General features: G+C 44.1%; 1 protein-coding gene across 2 annotated transcripts in view; it reads right to left on the bottom strand.

Moving 5' to 3' along the window:
- Positions 1 to 21,872, bottom strand: part of BRF1 (BRF1 RNA polymerase III transcription initiation factor subunit) — a 379,514-nt gene that overhangs the window by 145,181 nt on the left and 212,461 nt on the right. For both annotated transcript variants that reach the window (XM_056544927.1, XM_056544928.1), the window contains 4 exons: positions 20,502 to 20,628; positions 19,648 to 19,687; positions 9,673 to 9,765; positions 7,987 to 8,223 (listed from right to left, as the gene is read on the bottom strand). In XM_056544927.1, the coding sequence (XP_056400902.1) occupies positions 7,987 to 8,223; positions 9,673 to 9,765; positions 19,648 to 19,687; positions 20,502 to 20,628 (497 nt within the window). The remainder of the gene's footprint in view (positions 1 to 7,986; positions 8,224 to 9,672; positions 9,766 to 19,647; positions 19,688 to 20,501; positions 20,629 to 21,872) is intronic.

Below are 21,872 nucleotides of genomic sequence, written 5' to 3'. Positions count from 1 at the left end.
TCATTAAAAGAGGTATTTTTACAATAAATATAGGTGATAGAGGCATAGACGTACATGATCAGGATTAGTAACTGAGTAACATATTTATTTGGTGGGATCTGACAGGTACTCTTTAAACATTTAGCATTTGATCGCTTGTTATATTCTGACACATATATTGTGAGATGTCTTGCATGCAATAGTAAATAACATCAATGTGTCTCCTTGTACTATGGTGCTGTGTACTGTAGCTATAACCCTGAAGTCATTTTCTGGTTATGATAATCTCTCTTGGTGGTTTGATTTTTGATATGAATGAAAACAGAAGCTGTCAGTGACTCATCTATCAGTAACAGGGTTATTCCAGTGACACCCTTTTGACCTGAATGTTGGGAGCGCCTACCGATTTATATATATAGCGTCTTACACATAGTGATTTAGGTCACATTTGTCACCTGAGGGCTCATTCACACAAACGCCTGCCCCCGTAAATTTATGCCTGTTCTGCAATCCGTTTGATAATTTTTAAACGGGTTGCAAACGGCTGTAAAATAATCTCATTGATGTCAATGGGATTTTTTTTTACAATCCTTTATCACCCTGTTTCACCCGTTTCCTTCCTGTTCCGTTTTTTATGACGGGGAAAAGACATTGCATGCAGTATTTTTTCGGAATAAAAAAAAAAATAACGGAATAGAAACGGATATTAAGAATTTAACATTGAAGTCTATGGCAAACAGATGAGCATATAATGTCATCCGTTTGCACCCAGTTTTTAATATCCTTTTTTGAACAGTTATTACTTCTGAGCATGCTCAGAAGGAGTGAAATCCGCAAACTCTTGCTGTACTTCCTGTACTACTACCCCCAACATGTAACAGACTTTGTTCCATGATGGGGGTGGTAGTACAATAACTAATCTAGCCTCCCAGCCACCTGCAGACTCCCTCAGTCAAGGAACTACTACTCCCATCAAGAAAAGAAGTCTGTTCCATGATGGGAGTAGTAGTAGTTCCGGCTGCAGGAGTCTGTAGACCGATGATGCAAACGGATACCACTAAATAGCATCCCTTTGCATCAGTTTGCACCAGTTAATAGAATGGTCCATTTAGGAGGCAATAACGGACACAATCTAGACGGGGACAACAGCTGTGTGGTATAGTATGATGTAAGTGGGGAAGTTGTGTGTCTTAACTGCTGCAACATTGAAACCATTGTAACACTAAGCAAATAAATAAAAAGTGTCTGATAATGCTGTGGTAATCATTTCATTATTCTAAAAAGTAAGGCTCAATCCCACATTTGTCTGGGAGCGGACATGCATTGTAAAAAAAAAAAAAGAGACCTAGCTTAATAGTCCCACCCAGAACATACCACAAGGACGTCCTATATTCAATCCAAGGTTTGATACCAATAGGATATACTTTAGGGCGTCAGCTTCCAATCCGAGGCAACAAATAAAGAAGCTATTATAGCCACATGTACTACTACAGGACATCTGAACTTCATTAGCATTTGGGAGTGTAATTCAGACCCTTCTTAGAGTTTAAGATATACTTAGTTAACAATGTAGTTGGAAGAGGATACGGAAGTGAATTATCAGTACATACATACATTATAGGAGATAAGTGTCTGATTGTGGGGGGTCTGACCATTGGGACCCCCGCAATCTCCTGTACGGGACACTGCTACTTACCCCTCGGCATGCTCTGGGCTCCACCTTCTTAGACTAGTGCAAGTCAGCCAATCACGGGCTAAGACGGGGGAATCCCCATCTCAGTCCCTGATCTGTTGAATGGGCTTTCACTTGCATTCGTCTCTGAGGGTGGGGGCAGAAGATACCAGGACCGCATGGAGGAGAACGGAATCTGCGTCAGACCTAAGGAGGACCAGGGCTAGGTAAGCCTTAGTTTTTTATGTTATTGACATTTTATGAAATTCAAATAAAATGTAATTGTGGATTTTGTGGGCACCTGATCGCAGTAATCACAAATGGTAAATAACACGATTTGATTGTTTTTGAGATAAATAGTGCAGCCCCAACTATATTTACATTATGTGTTGTTTGTAAATGTTTTAATCATACATAATCCACATTGGACAAAATACAGTAGATACATGCATAACACCAAAACTAATCCAACTAACATCAGTTAGATACTATATACTATTCCCAAAACCAACACTCTTAACCAACTAACTAGATTAAACCAACTACGCTATAAAAGCCACAACTACAACCTCTATTATCCAATACCTTCTGGCAACTACTTTTTACACCTAATCCCCAATTATGTCCAACATTTAGGGAGTTCACATATACTTGTTTCCCCAACTTGGTCTACCTTTTCTATAATCCCTAACCAGGTCTCCCTTTTCTATAATCCCTAACCAGGTCTCCCTTTTCTATAATCCCTAACCAGGTCTCCCTTTTCTATAATCCCTAACCAGGTCTCCCTTTTCTATAATCCCTAACCAGGTCTCCCTTTCCTATAATCCCTAACCAGGTCTCCCTTTTCTATAATACCTAACCAGGTCTACCTTTTCTATAATCCCTAACCAGGTCTACCTTTTCTATAATCCCTAACCAGGTCTACCTTTTCTATAATACCTAATCAGGTCTACCTTTTCTATAATCCCTAATCAGGTCTACCATTTCTATAATACCTAACCAGGTCTACCTTTTCTATAATCCCTAACCAGGTCTCCCTTTTCTATAATCCCTAACCAGGTCTCCCTTTTCTATAATCCCTAACCAGGTCTCCTCTTTCTATAATCCCTAACCAGGTCTACCGTTTCTATAATCCCTAACCAGGTCTACCTTTTCTATATTCTCTTACCAAGGATTCCATTTACTTATAAGGCTATTTTTGGAAAAACCACTGTTCATCCATGTATTCTTCCGATATAGTGTTACATCCCAGCAACCTGGTGTCAATAAATCCTCCTCTGGAGTAGATGCTGTCCTGCGATTGCCAGAGAAGTAAAGGAAAGGAAGTCCATGTATGTGTACTACTGGTACACAGCACACCTATGGACCCTCCCCTGAATTAAAGAAAATGAAAAATAGACGTGCACCATGGAGGGGGCTCCGTAACAGCAGTGAGAGCACTAAAATCATCTTGTCCTTTACTCTGTAATGTTAATCTAACAAAAAATAAACAAGCAAGTTTTTGAAAGATACACTTTAAAATAACTTTAACCAGTGTGAGGTAGGGAACTTGACAATCGATCTGGGCATCTTTAGCATGTAGATGTATTTACTACAGTTTTATTCAATTCAGCCGTTATATTTAAAGGAAATAACATTTTGAAGCCACACTTGGCCCTGATTTTGCAAAAGATTTCACTCTAGGCATTGTAAACCAATTCCATGTATAGGGTTTGTGACATCTTATCCAAATGCATTTCTGCACCAAAAATGTACAACAATTCCATAGCATATAAATTCATCCAAAGAAATGGTTTATAGATGACCTGTAAAATATGGCTGCTTTTAAGCTGCATTATGTAATGTATGTTTGCGAAATCTAAGTTCACAGTCAAACCTACAGGAGTCCTTTTACATTTTCCTCTAAGGTCCATATAGAGGAATCCAGAAACCAAAAACATATACAGCACAATGAACCCTTTATCCCCCCCATTTTAACACAGGAGCCTATGGGTGACAGAAATCGCTGTATGACTATACAATGGAATCTGACAGGGGGGGGGGGGGTACATTGGGAAACCTTCGATTAGGCCAGTGTTTCCCAACCAGGGTGCCTCCAGCTGTTGCAAAACCACAACTCCCAGCAGGACCAGACAGCCTTCGGCTGTCTGGGCATGCTGGGAGTTGTAGTTTTGCAACAGCTGGAGGCACCCTGGTTGGAAATACAGCATTAGGCACTTCTAACATACCCTGAAATACCCAATGTGAAAGCAAATAAAATGCTAAACATATACTTCCTGAATAAATACAAGTTGGCTCAAGAGCAAACCATATTATCAGGGTGTGTGGGAACCACCCATCACCTTATGAATAACAGGTTTGCACACTTTGCGTGAATTACTGGTGTGTTCCATTTGTGCGCAGTGTTTACACACTTTCTTGCTAAGGTTTATTATGCCTCCATACCCAAGAGGGAATCCGGCATGCGTACACCTATATGCCCTGAATTATAAAGTGCACAAGCTTGTATGATCTTAAGCCAAGCGTGCACCGAGCAAGCGAAAAATACTGCAGGTAAAAATAATCCAGCAGAGCCCGAGAACAGAGACATTGCAGAGCAGAGGCAAAGGGATATTCTCTCTGCTTCACAATGAGAAATAAAACATATCTATCGATATGCAAACACGTGTAGCAGCAATGAGTTTATCGTTTTTACAAGCTCATCGTTGTATTGATATGTATAATATATCAACCTATGACTGCAAGTAAACCTACGCCAATAATGTAAGGGAATTATCTAAGAATATATCTTTTAGGTCAGTGTTTCCAAACCAGTGTGCTTCCAGATGTTGCAAAACTACAACTCCCAGCATGCCTGGACTGCTAAAGGTTGTGTGGAAAAACACTGTATTGGGTAGTGCTGTACAACCTGTGGACCTACCACTCCCAGTACCCCCAGACAGCTGAAGACTGTCTGGGCATGCAAGGAGCAGAAGTTTTGCAACAGCTGGAGAGCCACAGGTTAAACTACAGTGATCCATGGTATAGCATTTAAAGGGGTACTCCGCTGGAAAACTTAAAAGAAAAAAAAAATGAACTGGTGCCAGAAAGTTAAACAGATTTGTAAATGATAACTCTTTATTTATTGTTGTCCTTAGTGGAATTTGAACCCAAGGCCCCAGCACTGCAAGGCAGCAGTGCTAACCACTGAGCCACCATGCTGCCCTTAATAATAATAACTCTTTATTTATTGTTGTCCTTAGTGGAATTTGAACCCAAGGCCCCAGCACTGCAAGGCAGCAGTGCTAACCACTGAGCCACCATGCTGCCCTTAGGGCAGCATGGTGGCTCAGTGGTTAGCACTGCTGCCTTGCAGTGCTGGGGCCTTGGGTTCAAATTCCACTAAGGACAACAATAAATAAAGAGTTATTATTATTAAGGGCAGCATGGTGGCTCAGTGGTTAGCACTGCTGCCTTGCAGTGCTGGGGCCTTGGGTTCAAATTCCACTAAGGACAACAATAAATAAAAGAGATTTGTAAATGACTTCTATTTAAAAATCTAAATTCTTTCAGTACTTATTAGCAGCTGTATGCTACAGAGGAAATTCGATTCTTTTTGAATTTCTTTTTTGTCTTGTCCACAGTTCTCTCTGCTGACACCTCTGTCCGTGTCAGGAACTGTCCAGCCACAGGATCAGGCAGGCGCTTGGATCTTGTTAGGAGCAAACTGGTTATTTACCCACAATGCAACGCGTTTTGCTGTAAAAAAAAACAAAAACATCTTGCATCATTTAGGAACTGTCCAGAGCAGCATAGGTCTGCTATGAGGATTTTATCCTGTTCTGGACAGTTCCTGACATGGACAGAGGTGTCAGCAGAGAGCACTGTTGACAAGACAAAAAAATTCAAAAATAATAGAATTTCCTCGGTAGCATACAGCTGCTAATAAGTACTAGAAGGATTAAGATTTTTTTTTATAGAAGTAATTTACAAATCAGTTTAACTTTCTGGCACCAGTTGATTTAAAAAAAAAAGTTTTCCACCGGAGTATTCCTTTAATGTAGCAGAGCTCAATTTGTTGTCCACATGGGGTTTTTACAAAAGCACTGTGTTTTTGCTGCAATGTGTAGCCACAACATGTGGCTAAAAGGGTTCAACCAACTGAGGTTTTTGTCACCCAACTTTCCTAGGCTACAGAACAGGAAACCAATCCATTTATAGAATAACCGGCTAAACTACCGTATATGAATTTTTTTTAACCTTACTGACTCTATGTGACAGTAATACGGTCCACCGCTCTTATAACATTCGCCTAAAAATATACTGTGTGCCTTAGGGAAACCTATATGAAACCTATTTTCATCCTTTGGATCAACCAAGGCAATATGGTTTGAGCTTCATTGACTCATGCATTTGTCACCACGACAGTGTGTCTATGTAAGGCCCACGCTATGCACACGCCTGTTCGCCTCTGATTTTACACAGAGACTTTCTCTGTCAGAATACATACGAATCAAAACAGGCAAAAAAAAACGGTAGCGTGCTTCATCGCATTAGAGAAAAGCTGGGTATAGAGCACCTTAAAGAGTGTTGTTCAGCAGCACGAGGTCCAGGGGCAGTACGGGGCCGCATCTACTGTCTGACAATGTAAAAAGTACAGACTACAGCTGTGCTAACAATCACTTTTTCATTGGTATCAGGTGTATTTCTGCAGATGAGCAATAGGAAGTAGAACTGGTGGAAAAGAGCTTCGGGCTCAGAGAACCACACGAATTGTGTCATATGTCTTTGATACAATCATTGTGTGATCCAATCTCTTTGTATTTCACAAGCAGCAGCAGCAGTGACAATACAGAATCTTCACTGTTACTATTTACCTAAATCCGAACACCCCTGCTGATTAGCTGATTCACCGCAATAGGACAAGCTGCAATACCAGCTACAGCCACTAACCAATGTACGGACCATGCAGCTGATTGGCAGGGGTGCCAGGAGTTGGACCACCATCAATTGGGTATTGATAGCCTCTGTTAAGGATGGATATCTAGAAGACAAAGCTGCAGCACTCCAAAATGGTGATGGAAAAAAAAAAAATGTTAATTTATTTCATCCAAAAAGATGCAACATTTCGGTCGCCCAATGCGGCCATTTGGCAGGGGTGCCAGGAGTTGGACCACCATCAATTAGGTATTGATAGCCCCTGCTAAGGATAACTAAAAGACAAAGCTGCAGCACTCCAAAATGGTGATTAAAAAAGATGGTGAATTTATTCCATCCAAAGAGATGCAACGTTTCGGTCGCCCAATGCGGCCATTTGGCAGGGGTGCCAGGAGTTGGACCACCATCAATTGGGTATTGATAGCCCCTGCTAAGGATAACTAAAAGACAAAGCTGCAGCACTCCAAAATGGTGATTAAAAAAGATGGTGAATTTATTCCATCCAAAGAGATACAACGTTTCGGTCGCCCAATGTGGCCATTTGGCCGCATTGGGTGACCGAAACGTTGCATCTCTTTGGATGGAATAAATTCACCGTTTTTTTTTCCACCACCATTTTGGAGTGCTGCAGCTTTGTCTTCTAGATATCCTAACTGCGCCTGTGACCCGGCCTTTTGGCTGCGTGCACCCCCTCACTTTGCCACCAGGAGTGCTGTTCTTTCTTTGTTGTGTCCCTGCTAAGGATAAGCTATCAATGCAAAGATCTTGGAGAACCCCTTTAATTTGACAGCATTGTACAATGCTAAATATAATACTGAATAATTTTTCTTTACACAAATCAATATCACATATTAAATACTTGCTTATAACACAACTGAACCAAGTGAGGGCATCACAAATCAATCCTCAGAAGCCGCTTTGGGCATATTTCAATTGTTTTTATTGTGTCTGCCTTTTTTTTTCATATTTCAATGAATTTAGTGGTGTGCACTTTTTTTCAGTGCAAGCTTTTTCTGGTGTGTTATCAATCCTCAGAAGCAGTCTTCTCAGCCTTGCTGTATATTGCTGTTTCTTTCCTGACAAGCAGTGTAGACGCCATTTGTATAGGCTGCTGTTCAGTGATCACTACATCGAGAACAGAAATGAGAATCCAGCAAAGGAAGAATGACTGAGCACGTGTGACCCCACGCACTCAGCTCTGTATGTGATTGTGCAGACTGTGGCACTAGATGGCGGTATACTAAGTAAGTAAATGTCATGAATCAGAATTGAATTGCTCTTTTTATGCATAAAATGGCAAATAACGTTCTTTTTTTTCCTCATCTGTGTAATAAATATAATACTTGCTACTGCCACAACTCATCTTAAGTCTATGTGAAACAGGCAGGTAACAATAGAGTAATATGTTTTCTACTTACATTTTTCTTGATCCTTGGTTTCGATGCATTCTTTGATGCTGTCTGTGATGCCCAAGCTTGCCGCAGTAGGGAGAGGCCCCAGCAGAGTCTCTATAGGAATGGGCTTGATAGGCTCATACTGGGGCACTTTGGTCTTTTCAGCAAGTTCATGGTAAAAATCCTTGTTTAAGTGATTTGCAGCAGCTTCTAGCTCCTCGTCTGCCCGGTCATCTTCTCCTAACATACTGGAAGAGTCATCTACATAGGAGAGGCCGTGAACATGAAGGAGCAGTGTTACAAGCTTTCCACCCATCACAAATGTTGCGACCCTTTTGTTATATTATTCATTCTTATAGTAGTGATTATTATTATCTCTATGAATTACGAAACCCTACAGTGAGAGAGGCTAAAATAAGAGAAAAAAGGGGGAGACCGGCAAAGGTGCCTAGTGTGATACCGTAGGGAAAAGATGGCCAGGAGAACAAACAAGGCGTATATGGGCCTGCAGAGCCCGTAGGTAATGGGTGATCACCTAAGGCGAGTGGAATACTTGCATGTAAACCCACGGCGGGGTTAGAGACTGGAGACAGCTGCTTGGCCCAGGGTGCCGGAGAGGCGTAGCCCGTCCCACAGGAAGACGTATGCAGGAGGTAGCGAAAAAACAACCCTTTTGAGGAAGGCGCTGCTGAGGTCCAGTGGAGAGGAAGTCCAGAATGTAGGTGGAAATGATCAAGCAGGAGAGTGGAGTGTTGAACCACACTGGATCAATTTATTAAGCAAAGTGAAGTACAAACAGGATAACGCATTTCGGGGGACAGCACCCCCTTCTTCAGATCAGTGCTGTTTGTACTTCACTTTGCTTAATAAATTGATCCAGCGTGGTTCAACACTCCACTCTCCTGCTCGTTCATTTCCACCTACATTCTGGACTTCCTCTCCACTGGACCTCAGCAGCGCCTTTCTCAAAAGAGTTGTTTTTTCGCTACCTCCTGCGTACAGTGAGAGAGGGGATGCCAAAGATTAGAAAAAAGGTTTCACGTTTTTTCTTTAAACAGATTTAGGCTGGGTTCACACCACGTTTTTGCAATACAATTCTCGTATCAGGTTTTTGACGAAGAACGGATTCCTCAAAACCGGACTAAACTGTATGAAAAACGTGTGTATAAATTTTGACCCGTATACGGGTTGAAAAATGATGTTCGGTTGCATCCGTTTAGAAAAAGTTTTTAACTTTTCATTACATTTGGTGTGCACTGCGCATGTGCAAACTCAAAAACCGTATTGTGTAAACTGGATGAAACCATATGGTTCTCATTGACTCCCATGTTGAGGGAACCGTATACATTTCAATACGGTTTTTCACCCGGACCAAAAACCGGGGTAGGCTACGGTTTTTGGTACGGGTAAGAAAAAAAACGACAGAACTGTACAAGACGCTGAAAGTACACAACCTGATGCATCTTTTGGCATACAGTTTTCAATGGAGAGTCCATACGGTTCCATACGGTTTTCAAATTTAAAACGTATACGGGAACTGTATTGCAAAAACGTGGTGTGAATGAAGCTTTACTCCTCTCAGTTGTCTCCCCATTGGCAAAAGGGCAGTGGACACCATCTTGTATTAAGAACAGTGTGATTCCAAAGTTGTGTGAACATCGGAGACAGTGACCAAAGATAGGACTTTAAAAAATCTTCAATGAATCTCACCATCTCTGCCGAAAGAAGTGTACATTCCTTTATTCTTTGGCCGGCTACTCTCCAACTCATTCTCTATTTCGTCCTGATAAGATGTGATTTCTCCTGTTAGATAAACAAATTAGATATGTGAACTACATTTGCTTTAAAGGAAATCTGTCATCAGAATCACCCGCACTAAACCTGTTACACAGGCTTGTAGTTCGGGTGATCCTGATTAAAACGCTTCTTACCTCATTAAAAATGGTTCAGCGGTTCGTCAGATATTTTTAGTTTTATGTTATTCCCTGGCTTGGGGCTCAGTGGGAGGTCCGCTTCAGCGCGGACTCGGCTATACGTCATTTTAGCCGGGCAGAGTGGCCGCCCGGCTTATGAATATTCATGAATGTATCATTGCAGTCTAACTCCTTGTTTTTGGTCACGTGGGGAGCGCCGCGCATGCGCCGCGTTCCGTACACCCGGAAGCGGCGTTCTCCCCCCCGGCTTCACTTGAGCAGAGGCCCAATACAAGCAAGAAGACGGCCTGGATGAGCGAAAAGCCGGGGGTGGGAGGTAGGGAGGGACGGAAAGTGTTTTTATGCACAAACTGATGGCACATGCAGGATATATATATAGATATATATGTGTACATATATTCATGCATATATATATATGTGTGTGTGTGTGTGCATATATTCATGTGTGCATATGTGTGTGTGTGTATATATAGGAGTTAGACTGCGATGATACATTCATGAGCCGGGAGGCCGCTCCGCCTGGCTAAAATGACGTATAGCTGAGTCCGCGCTGATGCGGACCTCCCACTGAGCCCCAAGCCAGGGAATAACATAAAACTAAAAGATAAAGATATCTGACGAACCGCTGAACCATTTTTAATGAGGTAAGAAGCGTTTTAATCAGGATCACCCGCACTACAAGCCTGTGTAACAGGTTTAGTGCGGGTGATTTTGATGACAGATTACCTTTAAATAATTCATAAAAAAATCTTTAAAGGGGTACTCTGGTGAAAACCTTTTTTCTTTTAAATCAACTGGTGGCAGAAAGTTAAACATATTTGTAAATGACTTCTATTAAAAAAATCATAATCCTTCCAGTACTTATTAGCTGCTGAATGCTACAGAGAAAAGTTCTCTCTGCTGACATCTCTGTCCATTTTTAGCAACCATGCATAGCAGATGTATGCTAAGGGCAGCATGATGGCTCAGTGGTTAGCACTGCTGCCTTGCAGTGCTGGGGACTTGGGTTCAAATCCCACTAAGGACAACAATAAATAAAGCATTATTATTATAATAACGTCAGCAGAGAGAACTGTGCTCATGATGTCACCAGAGAGCATTCCAAATAGAAAAGATTTCCTCTGTAGTATTCAGCAGCTAATAAGTACAGGAAGGATTAAGATTTTTTTAATAGAAGTAATTTACAAATATGTTTAACTTTCTGCCACCAGTTGATTTAAAAGAAAAAAGGTTTTCACCGGAGTACCCCTTTAGGACAGAGCCCATTTTCACCTCTAGGACGAAGCCCTTTTTTGCAAATCTGACCACTGTCACTTTAAACATTAATAACTCTGGAATGCTTTTACTTATCATTCTGATTCTGAGATTGTTTTTTCGTGACATATTCTACTTTAACATAGTGGTAAATTTTATGGTAACTTGCATCCTTTCTTGGTGAAAAATCTCCAAATTTGATGAAAAAATTTAAAATTTTGCATTTTTCTAACTTTGAAGCTCTCTGCTTGTAAGGAAAATTGATATTCCCAAAATTTTTTTTTTTGGGATTCACATAAACAATATGTCTACTTTATGTTTGCATAATAAAATTTATGAGTTTTTACTTTTGGAAGACACCAGAGGGCTTCAAAGTTCAGCAGCAATTTTCCAATTTTTCACAAAATTTTCAAACTCACAATTTTTCAGGGACCAGTTCAGGTTTGAAGTGGATTTGAAGGGTCTTCATATTAGAAATACCCCATAAATGACCCCATTATAAAAACTGCACCCCCCCAAAGTATTCAAAATGACATTCAGTAAATGTTTTAACCCTTTAGGTGTTTCACAGGAAAAGCAGCAAAGTGAAGGAGAAAATACAAAATCTTCATTTTTTACACTCGCATGTTCTTGTAGACCCAATTTTTAAATTTTTACAAGGGGTAAAAGGAGAAAATGTATACTTATATCTGTAGCCCAATTTCTCTCGAGTAAGCACATACCTCATAATAGCAGAAAAGACGCCCCAAAATTTGTAACCCCATCTCTTCTGAGTATGGAGGTACCCAATAAGTGGATCTGAAGTGCACTGCGGACTAACTACAATGCTCAGAAGAGAAGCAGAGTCATATTTGGCTTTTTGAGAGAAAATTTTGCTCAGGGGGCATGTTGCATTTAGGAAGCCCCTATGGTGCCAGGACAGCAAAAAAAAAAACACATGGCATACCATTTTGGAAACTAGACCCCTCACAGAATGTAATGAGGGGTACAGTGAGCATTTACCCCCACTGGTGTCTGAACAGTGGGCTGTGCAAAATTTTTCATTTTCACGGACCACTGTTCCAAAGATCCGTCAGACACCTGTGGGGTGTAAATTCTCACTGCACCCCTTATTACATTTCGTGAGGGGTGTAGTTTCCAAAATGGGGTCACATGTGGGGTTTTGTTTTTTTTGGCGTTTGTCAGAACCGCTGTAACAATCAGCCACCCCTGTGCAAATCACCTCAAATGTACATGGCGCACTCTCCCTTCTGGGCCTTGTTGTGCGCCCCCAGAGCACTTTGCGCCCACATATGGGGTATCTCCTTACTCGGGAGAAATTGCGTTACAAATTTTGGGGGGCGTTTTTCCCTTTTACCTCTTGTGAAAATGAAAAGTATAGGGCAACACCAGCATGTTAGTGTAAAAATGTTTTTTAGGCAATTTCTCCCGAGTACGGCGATACCCCATATGTGACCCTATTATGTTGCCTTGAAATACGACAGGGCTCCAAAGTGAGAGCGCCATGCGCATTTGAGGCCTGAATTAGGGACTTGCATAGGGGTGGACATAGGGGTATTCTATGCCAGTGATTCCCAAACAGGGTGCCTCCAGCTGTTGTAAAACTCCCAGCATGCTTGGACAGTCAATTGCTGTCCAGAAATGCTGGGAGTTTTTATTTTGCAACAGCTGGAGGCTCCATCTTAGAAACACTGCCGTACAATATGTTTTTAATTTTTATTGGGGAGGGGGGTGGTAGGGGGGGCAGTGTACGTGTGTATATGTAGTGTTTTACTCTTTATTTTATGTTAGTGTAGTGCAGTGTTTTTTAGGTTACATTCACACTGGAGGCAGATTACACTGAATCTCCCGCTAGGAGTTTGAGCTGCGGCGGAAAATTTGCCGCAGCTCAAACTTGAAGCGGGGAACTCACTGTAATCTGCCGCCAGTGTGAATGTAGCCTGTACTTTCACATGCGAGGGGGGCCAAAACTACAACTCCCAGCATGCACTGACAGACCATGCATGCTGGGACTTGTAGTTTTGCAACAGCTGGAGGTTCTATGACCTAACTCAGTATTTTCCAACCAGTGTGCCTCCAGCTGTTGCAAAACTACAACTCCCAGCATGTACTGATTGCGGAAGGGCATGCTGGGAGATGTAGTTATGCAACGGCTGGAGGCACGCAAGTACAACTCCCAGCATGCCAAGACAGCCTTATGCTGTTCCTGAATGCTGGGAGTTGTAGTTTTTCAAGATTTAGAGGGGTTCAGGTTGTAAATCACTGTCCAGTGGTCTCAAAACTGTGGCCCTCCAGATGTTGCAAAACTACAACTCGCAGCATGCCCAGACAGCAAACTGCTGTCTGGGCATGCTGAGAGTTGTAGTTTTGCAACATCTGGAGGGCTACAGTTTGAGACCACTTAGTGATCTACAACCTGAACCCCTCTAAATATTGCAAAACTACAAGTCCCAGCATGCCCACACAGCAAACAGCTGTCTGGGCATGCTGGGAGTTGTAGTTTTGCAACATCTGGAGGGCCACGGTTTAGAGACCACTGTAAACTGTGGCCCTCCGGATGTTGCTAGGCTACAACTCACCTAGCAGGACCCGGAAGTATTGCTGCCGCACGTGGGGGAGGATCGCGCTCGGGGATCCGGGATCCAGGTAGGGGCCTTCGGCGCCGACCTTCCCTGGACAGTTCCCCCGTTTTGCCCGGACACCGATAGGTGGGCAGAGCGGGGGAACCGAACTTTAACCCCCCTCCCCCGGTCTGCTATCGGTCGTACGCTCGGCCGACCAATAGCAGGGATAGGAGGGGTGGCACCCCTGCCACCAAACTCCTATCCCTTCAGGGGATCGAGGGTGTCTCAGACACCCCCAATCCCTCTTATTTTCCGGGTCACCAGTGACCTGTATGACCCGGAATTGCGCAGATCGCAGGTCTGAACTGAGCTGAGATTTGCGCCCATCGCGGTCATGGGGGGGTCTCAGGACCCCCCTCGGCGATGTGCCGGGATGCCTGCAGTTAGATAACAGCAGTCATCCCGGCCCGATCACCGCTACCGGTGACGTGGCGCTCCCGTCGTCGCGCGCCAAGTGACACTTCGCGGCGCCATACATGTACGTCGCTCGTCGTGAAGGGGTTAATATAGGCTGTATCTCTCCTCCAGTGGCAGTAATTTGATATCTACACAGAAATACAGTTGATCTTTCTCATTGGCTTCCCACAAGCAAACTAGCTCTAGACCAGTGGTCTCAAACTGTGGCCCTCCAGATGTTGCAAAACTTTAACTCCCAGCATGCCCGGACAGCCAACGGCAGCATGCTGGGAGTTAAAGTTTTGCAACATCTGGAGAGCCACAGTTTGAGACCACAGATCTAGACAATGGTTTACAAATAAATCTGGACTATTAGCACCTAAAAGGACAAAAAACATGGTAAAACTTAGTGTTAAACAGGTATTCCTATTTGAGACCTTTATCCCAAGATCAAAAGTTAGATGCTACCCACAGGGTAACTAGCTGATCAGTGGGGGTCTGACCACTGGAATCCCCACCAACCACGAGTATAGAGGTTTAAAGGGGCACTCCAATGGGAAAAAAAATTTTTTAAATCAACTGGTGACAGAAAGTTAAACAGATATGTAAATTACTTCTATTAAAAAAAAAATCTTAATCCTTCCAGTACTTATCAGCTGCTGTATGCTCCACAGGAAGTTCTTTTCATTTAGAATTTCCTTTCAGTCTAACCACAGTGCTCTCTGCTGACACCTCTATCCATTTTAGGAACTGTTAGGAGCAGGAAAGGTTTGCTATGGGAATTTTTTCCTGCTCTGGACAGTTCCTGACATGGACAGAGGTGTCAGCAGAGAGCACTGTGGTCAGACTGAAAGGAGCATACAGCAGCTGATAAGTACAGGAAGGATTAAGATATTTTAATAGAAGTAATTTACAAATCTGTTTAACTTTCTGGCACCTGTTTTCCAGGGGAGTACCCCTTTAAAGTTCCCCTGAGAGAATGGAGTATAGCAATGCGCGCTTGGCCACTGTTCCATTCACAGACTATTGGACTTCCAAACATTGCTCAACACTGACCTTTACTATGCTCAAAAACCTCATGGATGATGAATAGAGTGGTTTTGGGGGAAAAGGGGCAACATTTGAGCTCCATTCTCATGATTGGTAGGAGTCCCAGTGGTTGGACCCACCAGTGAGCTAGTCATCCCTTATGTTATGGACAGGGATAACCCCTTTAGGGCATAACAAGCTCGCTCAACTTTCTGTAACTCCTGTAGACTAGAATAAAAAAAGCTGCCACCTCTCTGACTGTATGCGGCAATTTTACCTGATGGAAAGTTTAGTGGAAAAACATCTTTAGGAACACGCAGCTAAACAGAACTGTTTTATAAACCTTAACCCCTTAAGGACACAGTTTTTTGCAGTTTTGTTTTTTCCTCCTCGCCTTCTAAAAATCATAACTCTTATCATTTCATACACAGACGAGTATAAGGGGTTATTTTTTGCGCAACTAGTTGTCCTTTGTAATGACATCACTCATTTTACCATAAAATGTATGGCGCAACCAACAAAATACTATTTGTGTGGGGAAATTGAAAAAAACCCCGCAATTTAGCAAGTTTTGAAAGGCTTTGTTTTCACAGTAAAAATGACGTGTTCTTTTTTCTGTGGGTCGATATGATTAAAATGATATTATTGACTTATTGTACCGCTTAAAAAATATCTCTATTTTGACAACCTATCACTTTTTTCATTTTTCTGTATAAGTTGCGGTATGAGGGCTCATTTTTTGCGCCGTGATCTGTACTTTTTATTGATGCCACATTTGCATATATGAAACTTGATTCATTATTTATACATTTTTGGGGGAATATGATGTGACAAAAAAGCAGCAATTTAGTATTTTCTTTTTTTACGTTTACGCTGTTCACCGTACGGGATCAGTAACATTATATTTTGATAGTTCGGACATTTCCGCACGCGGCGATACCAAATGTTTATTAATTTTGTTAATTTATTTTATTTTTGGGGGGTAAAATGGGAAAAAGGGACGATTTAAATTTTTATTGGGGGAGGGGATTTTTCTTTGAACACTCTTTTATGTGACTATTAGGGGACTATTTATTGCAATCACTTGATTGCTAATACTTTTCAGTGCTATGCATAGGGCATAGCACTGATCAGTATTATCGACGATCTTCTGCTCTGGTCTCCTCGATCTCAGAGCAAAAGACCCCAGGAGACGGACGGAGGCAGGCAAGGGGACCTCCGTCCGCCGTTATGGATGATCGGATCCCCGTGATCCAATCATCCATTTTACCGACTGCACTGCCACAGGTGCCGTGATCTGTATTGATCACGGCATCTGAGGGGTTAATGGTGGATATCAGCGTGATCGCAGCCGGGACCTGCCGTGCATGACGCGAGTACCAACGCACCAGGAATTACATTTATGTCCTGTGTCGTTAAGGTGTTGCACAGGGGTCGACAAAAACATGGTTTGTATTAAAGCTCATGTGTGGCACTGGTTCCAGAGGTGGCTCTCTGATTAGGCGATTTAGGCGGCCGCCTAAGGCCTCTCCCTTAAAGGGGCCTCGTGGCCGCCTAAATCGTGTAGTTAGAGCAGTGATTTTGGTGACATTTTATGTTTTTTTTTTAAATGTCCTGCCTTGCCTGTGCACAAGGCGGGAAGGGAAGCCTGCGTGCGCACTGCGCACAGAGCGTCCTTCTGCGTCACCCCCCTCCCCCTCCCCTCCCACTTGCGGCGCAGTGAGCCAAAAATGGTGCCCGACGTCGGAGCAAGCTGTATTTGCGCCGGACTGCCGTGGAACTGCAAGCTGCGCGGGCCGGCTTGCTTAAGGTACCGTACCCTTTTCACCCACCTGTTACCCCTTCTCAACCCTGTCCAAACCCCCCCACCGTCACCCAGGTCCACCCTCTGCACCCCCCCCCCCCGTCACACATGTCCACCCCCCCGCCATCCATGTCCGCCTTGTCTACCTCCCTGACCATCCCTGTCATCCATGTCCTACCCGTCCGTCCGTCCGTCACCCATGTCTAACCCCCCCCCCCCGTCACCCATGTCTAGCCCCCCTCAAACCCCCGCCAGTCCAGGGTTTCCCAACCAGGGTGCCTCCAGCTGTTGCAAAACTACAACTCCCAGCATGCCCGGACAGCCTAAGTCTGTCCAGGCATGCTGGGAGTTGTAGTTTTGCAACAGCTGGAGGCACCCTGGTTGGGAAACACTGATCCAGTCCATACTCATCCCACACCATGGCCAGTTAGGATTTCAGGTGTTTACACTGTCTGTAATAATGTTATAATAACATGTTCACCCCCCCGTCACCCCTGTCCACCCCCCCGTCACCCCTGTCCACCCCCCCGTCACCCCTGTCCACCCCCCCCCCCCGTCACCCATGTCCTCCCCCCCCCGTCACCCATGTCCTCCCCCCCCCGTCACCCATGTCCTCCCCCCCGTCACCCATGTCCTCCCCCCCGTCACCCATGTCCTCCCCCCCGTCACCCATGTCCTCCCCCCCGTCACCCATGTCCTCCCCCCCGTCACCCATGTCCTCCCCCCCGTCACCCATGTCCTCCCCCCCGTCACCCATGTCCTCCCCCCCGTCACCCATGTCCTCCCCCCCGTCACCCATGTCCTCCCCCCCGTCACCCATGTCCTCCCCACCGCCACCCATGTCCACCCCACCTGCCACCCATGTCCACCCCACCTGCCACCCATGTCCACCCCACCTGCCACCCATGTCCACCCCACCTGCCACCCATGTCCACCCAACCTGCCACCCATGTCCACCCCAAATGCCACCCATGTCCACCCCACCTGCCACCCATGTCCACCCCACCTGCCACCCATGTCACCCATGGCCATTCATTTTGTGGTGTTGGGAAACCCCTTGGAGCCCTGCTGGCTCATCGAGGATCAGGGGCCCTTTAAGTGGTGTTACTCTGGCAGCTCTGGATGTAAATATAGCAATATAATCAATTATATAAGTATCCAGTCAAGTGTTTCCCAACCAGGGTGCCTCCAGCTGTTGCAAAACTACAACTCCCAGCATGCAAGGAAAGCCTAAGTTTGTCCAGGCATGCTGGGAGTTATAGTTTTGCAACAGCTGGAGGCACCCTGGTTGGGAAACACTGATCCAGTGCATACTCATCCCACACCATGGCCAGTTAGGATGTCACCCATGTTCACCCCCCCCCCAGTCACCCATGTTCACCCCCCCCAGTCACCCATGTTCACCCCCCCCAGTCACCCATGTTCACCCCCCCCCAGTCACCCATGTTCACCCCCCCCAGTCACCCATGTTCACCCCCCCAGTCACCCATGTTCACCCCCCCCCCCAGTCACCCCCCCCCCAGTCACCCATGTTCACACCCCCCCCAGTCACCCATGTTCACCCCCCCCCAGTCACCCATGTTCACCCCCCCCGTCACCCATGTTCACCCCCCCCGTCACCCATGTTCACCCCCCCCGTCACCCATGTTCACCCCCCCCCAGTCACCCATGTTCACCCCCCCCGTCACCCATGTTCACCCCCCCCCGTCACCCATGTTCACCCCCCCCGTCACCCATGTTCACCCCCCCCCCGTCACCCATGTTCACCCCCCCCCCGTCACCCATGTTCACCCCCCCCCCGTCACCCATGTTCACCCCCCCCCCGTCACCCATGTTCACCCCCCCCCCGTCACCCATGTTCACCCCCCCCCCCGTCACCCATGTTCACCCCCCCCCGTCACCCATGTTCACCCCCCCCGTCACCCATGTTCACCCCCCCCCGTCACCCATGTTCACCCCCCCCCGTCACCCATGTTCACCCCCCGTCACCCATGTTCACCCCCCCTGTCACCCATGCTCACCCCCCCCCGTCACCCATGTTCCCCCCCTCTGTCACCCATGTACACTCCTCTACACCCCTCTGTCACCCATGTACACTCCTCTACACCCCTCTGTCACCCATGTACACTCCTCTACACCCCTCTGTACACCCCTCTGTCACCCATGTACACTTTTCTACACCCCTTTGTCACCCATGGGAAAAAAAAAGTGCGGAGCCTAATAGGTTTGTTTTGCAGGTTTAACAGTGAAGAATTGTGGGCGGAAGAAATTGTCATGATGGCCGGGCCAGATGGAGAAGAGAAGGCAACGATGCAAATTAGAGAAGACGTCATTGGTGAGTTGCTGTATAAAGCAGCACTGTAAACTACATACCCACTGATAAATAGATATAGTGCATTGCATTTTTTTTATTTATTTTACCATTTTATCCTTTTTTTTTTTTGCTCGTCAACCTTGGTAGGAGAACCACGCGTAAAAAAAAATTTTATATATTTTTTTTACTTTTTATTTTTCTTCTTTTTTATCGCTCTTGGGGGGCCTCAGATATATTTTTGCCTAAGGCTTCAAAAAGTCTAGAGCCGCCTCTGACTGGTTCTGAAAGAAACCCTTTATCAACCCATCAATTGAATTTATTGTACACTACCTTCCACATCGTCCAGTTTTTTGGCCAATTCTTGTTCAAGCTGAAATGATAAAAATTGTGTTATTGGGAAGGATTCTGTTTTGCTCTTATCAGTAAGATATATATATATATATATATATATATATATATATATATATATATATATATTATTTTTATTTTTTTTCCAGTACGTAAGATAGGTCATGTTTATAGTTCAGTACAGAGATGGTCCCGCACTACCACCCATACTCCTCTGTGCTTGACTTGGGTCAGTTCTCCATCTCACTGTCCATAGGAACTCCATGTCAACAGAGATCCAGTAAATCCACTTCATTCAGTCTCTATACAAATGTTTTCATAGAAAATGAATAAAGAGAGTAGTTTTACTGGATCTCTGGTGCCTTGGATTTCCTGTCTTCGTAGGGTAGCTTTATATATCACTGTGTTGCTGCAGCTGGTCTCAACTCATGTAGGACTGAGATGCAGTTGTCAGGCAAGGGTCATGAATTAGAATAGCAAAGTTTCTGTAAAAATAGCAGCCAGGCCGGGTTTATATGCCTAATGGAAATCCGGCTACACTATAAGAGACTGGATTAGTTCACTCTGGATTACTTCCTAAAACTTTATGTACTAAACTGCAAAGTATTGAAATATTTTCTTTGATGCAGTAGTTTTCTCTGTAAAACTACCAACATGTATGTATGGCCCCGGTCTGAAAACACCAACTCTCTCCAATACATTAGGTTTCTGCAGACTCTGACCTTCAATATGGCATCAGTAATGTTTGTGTATTGAACGCAAAGCTCCATTAGTGTGTATACAAAGGTGAGTTGTTTTTAGGAAGGTCAATAATCGATACGTATTTAAGAACTTACCTGCTGTAACCGAATCTTCCTCTGACCTGCAACGAAGGAAGGAGGATCACATTCCTTCTCCAAATCTATCTTCATGAATTCATCTATCGTTAACTGACTGGTCGGTGTGTCCTCAAACTCTGTTAACCTAAAAAATATTCAGCATCTCATTAAAGGGGTACTCTGGCAAAAACATTTTTTTTTTTTTTTTTTACCAATGTGCCCAGACTGAATGCCTAAAAAAAAAAAATACTTACTTTACTAATCTGCTTGACTCAGCCTCTGGTGCAATCCTCTTCCTGCTTCTGGTGCTCAATTCACCACAGTGGAGCTCAGCGAATCGCTGACCACAGCGGCGTCCCGTGAATGGCCAGTGATTGGCTGAGTGGCAGCGTGACATATTGGGCCAGCACCAGGAAGATGACTGGGGCCCTAGCACACTATGTCACATTGCTGCTCTGCCTATCACCAGCCGAGAAGGAGGATGGGACAGCCATAACTAAATAATCAGAGGAGTGCAGGAGATAAGTAAAGGTTTATTTATTAATGCATTTAGCCTGGGCATATTGGTACAGAAAAGAAACGTTTTCACTGAAGTACTGAACCATGTAAGGCACAGAAAACACAGGAAAACATGAGAAAAACCAAGGCCTCTAATAGGAAGTAACCTTTGACCCACAATCCCTTATTGTTTATACCCAGTAGTTTTAAATAATGATAATGTGCACCAAATTTGCAGAAAAACTAACCATCATCAAACCATCACTGACCAAATTTTAAAAGTGCTAAGAAAAGCGGGTGGATTGTCCAAGGTCTAGAATTAATTTTCTTTACAAACCAACCAAGAACATGTGCAAAATAGTCCACACCTCCGAAATAGCCAAATATTTTTTATTGGTTTTATCATCAGACACATACAAATGCTGTTGACCAAGATATCATCAAGATTTGTTACATAAACACATGAGCAAAAAATAGGCCTATCAAAGGAATGTTCATCCTCTATGATCTGTGTAGAATGGGTTTTAGGACTTCATGACAGTCCAAAATGCACCAAGTTTATCAAAAAGCAAGTGTTGTTAATTACAATTTATGTAAACTAAGATATGCCAGTCTTTACTGAGTCTTGAACTACAATGAATAGCATGATAGGCATTATAGGGGTATGTTCACATGGCAGAATGTCCATGCGGAATTTGGCAGAAATGTCCATGTTTCCAGCATCGGCAGAAAGATATGCATAGACTTACATGGAAATGCATTGCTGTCTTTGAGACGGCGCATTTTCAAGTGGTCCGCCAGACATTCTGCCAGTTTTACTACTGTGTGAATTTACCCTTATTGGTGAAGCAATGGCAGAACACCAGAGGAGACTTTTGTTTGGTTCCATAT

The sequence above is a fragment of the Hyla sarda genome, chromosome 11 (genome assembly GCF_029499605.1).
Source record: "Hyla sarda isolate aHylSar1 chromosome 11, aHylSar1.hap1, whole genome shotgun sequence".
NCBI classification, from domain to species: Eukaryota; Metazoa; Chordata; class Amphibia; order Anura; family Hylidae; genus Hyla; species Hyla sarda.
The sequence above is the reverse complement of the archived record's forward strand: the minus strand, read 5'-3'. Positions and strand labels throughout refer to the sequence as shown.